The 6,538-nt window shown below is 60.2% G+C and overlaps 3 protein-coding genes across 3 annotated transcripts; 1 reads left to right on the top strand and 2 right to left on the bottom strand.

The window, feature by feature from the left end:
• Positions 1-3: 3 nt before the first annotated feature.
• On the top strand, positions 4-794 carry SPRG_04490 (hypothetical protein; the record flags this gene model as incomplete). The annotated part of the gene is made up of 2 exons (XM_012343414.1): positions 4-326; positions 788-794. The coding sequence occupies 2 exons, from the start codon at positions 4-6 to the stop codon at positions 792-794; spliced, it is 330 nt and encodes a 109-aa protein (XP_012198804.1).
• A 322-nt stretch (positions 795-1,116) lies between these two features.
• SPRG_04489 (hypothetical protein) lies at positions 1,117-1,519 on the bottom strand. The gene is made up of 2 exons (XM_012343413.1): positions 1,403-1,519; positions 1,117-1,349 (listed from the first exon to the last, which is right to left on the bottom strand). The coding sequence occupies exons 1-2, from the start codon at positions 1,477-1,479 to the stop codon at positions 1,187-1,189; spliced, it is 240 nt and encodes a 79-aa protein (XP_012198803.1). The 5' UTR covers positions 1,480-1,519; the 3' UTR covers positions 1,117-1,186.
• A 758-nt stretch (positions 1,520-2,277) lies between these two features.
• Positions 2,278-5,820, bottom strand: SPRG_04488 (hypothetical protein; the record flags this gene model as incomplete). Its single annotated transcript, XM_012343412.1, has 3 exons — positions 2,278-3,909; positions 4,100-5,084; positions 5,117-5,820. 3 exons carry the CDS (start codon positions 5,818-5,820, stop codon positions 2,278-2,280), a joined length of 3,321 nt encoding a protein of 1,106 aa, XP_012198802.1.
• Between the last annotated feature and the right edge of the window lie 718 nt (positions 5,821-6,538).

Here is a 6,538-nt window from a genome sequence, read left to right as displayed (position 1 = left end):
GACATGGCGATCCACAACGTGATCGGCGACGCGGCGCGCGGCGCGACGTGGGTCTCGATCCACAACGGCGGCGGCTGCGGCTGGGGCCAGGTCATGAACGGCGGGTTCGGCCACGTGCTCGATGGGTCGCAGGCCGCTGAGCGCAAGGCCGCCAGCATGCTGCGCTGGGACGTCAACAACGGCGTCTCGCGCCGCGCGTGGGGCCGCAACGACAATGCGTGCTTTGCGATCGCGCGCGAGATGGAGGTCGACCCGCTCCTCACCGTCACGATGCCCCAGGCCGCCGACGACGACCTCATCAAGCGCGTGTGCGACGCGACCTTTCAGTAGGTCCATGGGTTGTGAACAGTGGTAGACGTGTATGAAATGAATCTGAATGTGAATCTTCGCTTTGTTGATCTCAGTCTGGGCATCAGGCATTCGCTCGATGTGGCTGTGTCGAGGTGCTTGATGTATTAATGGTCATGAGAACGATGTGGCTGGTCGGTCGGAACACCATGAGAGCGACGTGGCTGGTCGATCGGAACATCAAGGCGGCGCGATGGTTCGCCAAAGCAAGTCGCCAAAATGTGCATTTTGAGTCTTGAGTTTGGGCTACTCGGTTTGTATGTCGGTAAGGAAAACCAGTGTGACGGGTTTTGGACTGAAGCTGAAACTCAACTTGAGGATCTGCTCTGTTCAAACCGCCATTGAGGTAAACTCTCTGACGCTCCGGGAGATGCTCAGAATCGACATCCTTTTGCGCGCACAGCACGAGGATGTCAGCCCTCCAGAACTACAATTGTAGCATTTGAACCGAAGAAACCGGCCCTGTACTCTACCGCAGTGATCTTTACAGGACCGACCCTTGGGCAAGATCTGCACCACGCGACAAGGCGACTCAAGCTCGCGTGTCCCCAGAGCTGCATGGACAAGCTTGTGGTTTAGGCGTCGCAAGCGATCATTTCTCGACACATGCCACTCGCCCGACCGTCGTATCTTTGCGGCGGGCAAGTCAGGAAGGTCGCGCCAGCGTCGACAGGGTATAATCTCAGCTTCAAGTCGCCGTTGAGGCCAACGGCAATTCGCTGGCATGAAAGCTGCAGCCCTGTCGCGGCTGCACGGACGCGACGAGAGCAACCGAGGCAATGAGTTTCTTCATTTCACTTACTGACCGTCGTCAGGTATCACGTTGTGGCTAGTATATTTATTTTTGGACACCCGAGAAGTTGCCATCGTCGCGTTCCGTGTCCCACTTCTCCATCCACGAGCCGGGGCAGATGGCCTTGGCGTACTGGCGCGTCTGCTTGCAAGCATCCTCGTCGTCGTCGTTCTTCTTCAGGCAGAGCGCCCACTCGTTGTAGCGGGTCCTACACACCATCATCGTTCATGAGCTCTCGTCCGTAGGTCGATCGATGCATACCAGCAGTGCTGCGTCTGGTTCTGCGTCGGGAAGCGCGGGTCGACGGGCGTCGTCTTGAGGTCTTCACGGCTGTTCATCGTCGTTGTCTATTTGGGAGCAAATCGGAAACTAATTCCCTCCATACACAGCCGGACCACCCATCTTGTATACTCAACCCAAGTCTATTTTGAAATCAGCCGGCTCAAAACACAAAAAAACACGCCCTACTAACGCCCAGTCACTCCCAGTAGCATACTGAACGCCAGTTCTTTCGTATCCGGATACCCCAGCCCTACGCGGTAGCAAAAAAATACGCGATGCCTTTTTGAACTCTTTTTATTCCTCGCCACCACGCCACATACAAACACGCCATATTAAAAACAAGCCGACGTTGCAAACCGTGGGATTATTTTGAAATCCACGCCCATGTTCGACACCGGTCGGCCTTTTTCGCGGTCACGCTACCGCCGCCGCATAATACGGGGAGAGGCCGACCGCCAGCCACGTCATGGGCTCGACCATGCCATGCGATTCGGACACGGAGGGCTTCATGACCGCTTCCTTTGTGCTCCAGCATGGCCATGCCCATGCCTGCGCTAGTGCAGCGCGCTCTGGGCGACCGCGAGCGGCGACGATCCTCGTCGCGCATATTATGCAACGCAGCAGATACGTCCAGACGCCGAGGCTCGGGTGTCCTGGTAGCCTCCATGCGACTAGCCGCACTCGCCGGCCATACGCCTAAAAGCTGCCATGTCAGCAAGCGATGCGACGCTCTCGTCTCCGCAAGCACTCGCCTCCGACATCGGCCGGCCCGCTCATTGTTCGACGCCTCCTGCGCTGCTGTGTACACTGATCATCGGTGGTGCGTTGAATTACGGCAGAGTTAAATACGCGGATCAACGCTGGAAGAGGAGGCTCACGCCCTCGTCGTGCTGGTCGGGCGCTTCCTTGGCCTTGGTCGGCAAGATCAGCGCCTCCGGAAGGTCGTCAATGGCCTTGAACGTATGCGGCGCGTCGCGGTACGCCAGGAACGGCGTCTCGAGGAACTCTTTCATGAGGTTCTTCTGCGTCTTCATGCTCGGGAATTGCCGCAGCGCTGCCTCGAGCTCGACCACATGGCCCGTCTCGACGGTGGCGAGGCCGAGGAGGATCTGGCGCGGCCACGGGTTGACGTCTACGTCGCGTTTCCGGGGTTGGTTGAGCGGGTCGATGCCCTTGCACTCGTCGACCGGGAGGAGACCGAGCGTCAAGCGGCAGTAGATGTTGCGCAGCAAGTTGACGAGCTCCCATTTGAGGCCGTCGTCCACGTCGTAAAAGTGCGACAGGAGAGATGTGAGCGCCGCCGTAAACACGTCCTTTCCGAGAAGAACGCCGAGGTCGAGGCGGCCAAACAAAAGACTCACGAGGCGGTCTAGCAAGATTGCACTGCGCCGCGCACTCAGCGTGTCGCGCCACATGAGCACGCTGAGCAGAAGTGACGTGAGCGCGTGCGTGAGGCCCGGGGACGCCAAGACAAAGTCGCGTCGGACCCGGTCCTTCTCCATCATGATGTGCTTGGGGTGGTCCGAGTCGATATCAACGACGGTCTTGGCATCCACGAGCGCTTCAATCAAGTCGACGGTATGGCGCACGACCTCGAGCACGACTGCGTTTTGGACCGTATCGATCGTCGTGGCTTGCATGTCGAGGCCGATGAGCATGGGTAGATGCAGCGCCGGCGACGGCGACCCGGCCCAGACCGGCGCGAGCCGCGACGAGAGGTGGATTAAGACGCGCTGGAGCCGCGACTCGAGGAGCGGACCGAGGTGCGTCTCGGGACAGCCCTTGACAAACGGCAGCCACACACTCGCGAGAAACGACTTCCAATGCCGGTGCTCCATCGTCTCCATGTGCACGAGCACGGCCTGGTCGAGCATGTTGGCGAGCGACGGAAGGTCGACGAGCGTGTAAAAGCTGGGCAGCGAGAGCGCGCACCCGAGGAGGTGGTAGCTAATGTCGCGCACGTTCTTGGCCCAGCGCGCATACTTGAGGAGGTCGGGCTGGAGGACCGGCACTTGCTCTTTCCCGACGAGCGCCTGGACGACCTCTTCTTGGGACATGCAGAGCACGCCGCGGACGTCCGAGGTGTCGTGCGATGCAAAGAGTGCATGCTGCTCGACGGGCAGCGTCTGCAGCGTCCGCAAGAGAGCGAGCAAGTTGGGCAGCAAGACGGGCCAGACGCTCGTGAACGGGTGCACGTCATCATTAAAGACGATACGGCGGGCAATCCCATACAACGTCGTGAGCACTTTGACCAAGCCAAAGACAAGCGCGTCGTCCTTGGCCGCCATGGCCATGACCAGCGACGACGGTGACGCTACGAGCGCCGTCATGGCCGGGGACGTCCAGGACGCCAACGGCTCGGCAGCGATTTGGCCAATGAACGACGTGCGCTCGTCGGCCGTCGGCAGCGAGTTGGAGACCAGGACGAGCATCTCGTAGAGCAGGACGCTTTCACTGTCGAGCACGACGGGGAAGAGGCCAATGACCTAAAATACCGGCATCAACAACCGAACGTTCGCATCACGAAAGATAAGAATCAAGCTCGAAAGACAAAACAACATACCTGGTTGCAGAGAATGGGCAGGAAAGGCAGGACGTGCGACGGCGACGCGTGGCAGATGGAGACGGCGACGCGTGGCAGATGGAGATCAAGGACGCCAGCGCCCGTCGACGGACGTTCATGGTCGTCGCGCCCGGCTGTGCAAACACAATGAGGCCAAAGAGCCGCTCAAACACGCGCGGGTACAAGCCCGGCGCACGCATGTAGTACTTGGCGAAGAGCGAGAGACCGAGGCAGTGGCGGAAGAGCAGCCACGGGTCTGGCGTCTCGTACGCCAACAGCGCCTCGACCGTCGCGCTCAGTGTCGCCAAGCAGCTCGCATCGTTGAGGGCCGCCTCGGGGAGCGACTTCATGATGCAGTCGATGAGTGCGACGAGACCTTCGTGGTACAGATGCGCGGTGCTGCTGTCGGTGCAGTGCCCACGCTCGTCGAGCCCGTCCGAGCCACGCGCATGCGTCGACAAGACGTACTGCAGCCGCTCGTAGAGCAGCTGCAAGCCGACGCCGGGCTGCAATTGCAAAAGGAGCCGCAGAATACCGTAGAGGCGCCCGCGAAAGTTGCTAAAGAAGGCCAGGTACGCGTCATTGTCTTCAAACTCGAGCGCGCTCACGGCGTCGGCGTCGTCGCGGTCGGGCGAGTGCAGCTTAAAGTACTTGTCCATCGAGGTGCGCCAGAGCGCTGGCAAGACGTTGTGGGGCACCAAGAGGCTACTCACGACCTTCTTTTGCTTGAGGAGGTTGAGCCACACGATGACTTGAGCCTCCGTGACCGTGAGCGACGGGTGCTGAAAGAGGCGCAGGAGAAGCTCGACAAACGGCAATAGTACGTCGTGCGACGCTGGCAGCTCGGCCACGAGCAGCTCGAGCTGATGCAAGCCCCAGCTCACGAGGACGCGGTTCAAGTGCAAATGCAAGTTCAAGTCGTCGACGTCGTCGACGTCGGCGACCGAGATCTGCGCCAGTGACGACCAGCACGCCTGTGTTGTCGCTACCAAGAGCGGCAAATGGTCTTTCCCAAACGTACGCGAAAAGTAGACTTCCAAGCACTCGGCGGCCGCGATCCGGATGCTGTGTTGCAGCGCCGACGACTGCAGGAGGAGGCTCGCGACCGCGATGAAGTTGGTGTCGGGGACGCGGGCGTCGTCACCGGCATCCAGTCAAGGAACTCCTTCATCATTTGGAGGGCGGCCAAGATGACGGCGTTGGCCGTCTTGTGGTCGGCCGATGGCGTCTGCAGCTGCGCATACTGCACCTCGAGCTGCGTGTACACGAGCGGGAAGAGCGTCGGGAAGCACGCGTTGAGGCCTTGGAGAATGTCCTTGCGCCGAATCGGCGGGATCGTGCTGTTGAAGCTCGAGCTCACGCAGTCTTCTGCGATCGACCGGAAGAGGAGCATGACGATTTCGGTCTGGATCGGGCCCATGGACCAGAGCGAAAGAAGCTGCTCGAGGAGGTCGGGCCAGCGCTGCGGGAACTGGCGCTTCGCAATGTCGGCGAGCACCTTGACCAGCTTCTCCTTGATGAACGACGGCTCGTCGGCGGCCACATGCGACGCCACAATGTTGAGCAGCGTCGACCGGTACTGCACCGTCTCGTCGGCCGAGCACGCTTTCCAGTGGACGCGGATATAGTTCTCGACGACATGCAGCGCAAAGTGGCGGTGGTGGCTGGCATGCCCACGCTGCTGGAGGAGGTAGAAGGCGTAGCTGACGCAGTTGGGCTGCTGCTGGAACTGCTCGCAGTAGGCATAGGCCGCGTCGCGCTCGGCCTTGAGGCTCCCGGTCGCGTGGCAGACGTCGACGGCCCGCAGCAGCTGCTCGTACACGTGCTCGTCCATCGCGTGTCGGGCGTCTCGACTTTTGAACCAACAACCGGCCATCCGTATGCGCCATCCGGATAAAATGGATTTTCTGCACTCGGCGCGCGACGAGTGATGGGCTCGCTTCCGATCGCCAGGAGTAAGTTCCTATGGCCCATGTCGACAAGAGTCATGGCAAGACGACGTTCCTCGGGCTTTTTAGGGCGAGAGCGCGCGGGTTGTGCTGGGCTGGCAGAGACCAACACCTCGTGGCGTCCACGACGCTGGCTGCCCGTCGACTCGGAGCTCGCAACCTGCTGGCTACGATGGCTTGAAACGACAGAGATCGCTGCACGTTGAGATACTCTGGCGTGGCACGAATGCAGCGCTCTACCGTGGACGTCTCGCCGTGTGGTGTCGTCTTGGCGACGTTGTCGTCGAGTCGTTCTGGAGCACACATCGGCCAGTGAAGGTCGTCGGGTTGTTGCTGCAGATAGTCACCACCGAGAGCGTCGTCCTCACGACGCTTTCCGCTGGTACGCCATGTACCTTGGCCATGAGGCAGCTTGTGCGAGCACAAGCTGCGCATCGCATGATCCTCGTTGGCATCATGGCCAAGGCGTGACATCGTCTTCCATCTCCCCACCTTGAAAGCACGTTGCACAGGAACAGCTCAGTGCCAATGACGCTAAAATCTACGCTAGTCGTCCGGTCGAAATGAGCTGGTCAACGGCGTTATATACCAGTACTGCTTGCC

Source organism: Saprolegnia parasitica (assembly GCF_000151545.1).
Source record: "Saprolegnia parasitica CBS 223.65 unplaced genomic scaffold supercont2.13, whole genome shotgun sequence".
In the NCBI taxonomy this organism is placed as follows: domain Eukaryota; phylum Oomycota; class Saprolegniomycetes; order Saprolegniales; family Saprolegniaceae; genus Saprolegnia; species Saprolegnia parasitica.
The sequence above is the reverse complement of the archived record's forward strand: the minus strand, read 5'-3'. Positions and strand labels throughout refer to the sequence as shown.

Excerpts from the sequence above, each read along its gene's own strand:
- SPRG_04489 (XM_012343413.1), bottom strand. The coding sequence starts at position 1,479 with ATGAACAGCCGTGAAGACCTCAAGACGACGCCCGTCGACCCGCGCTTC. Across the intron at positions 1,350-1,402 it reads AACCAGACGCAGCACTGCTG|GACCCGCTACAACGAGTGGG; the intron begins GTATGCATCGAT and ends GATGGTGTGTAG.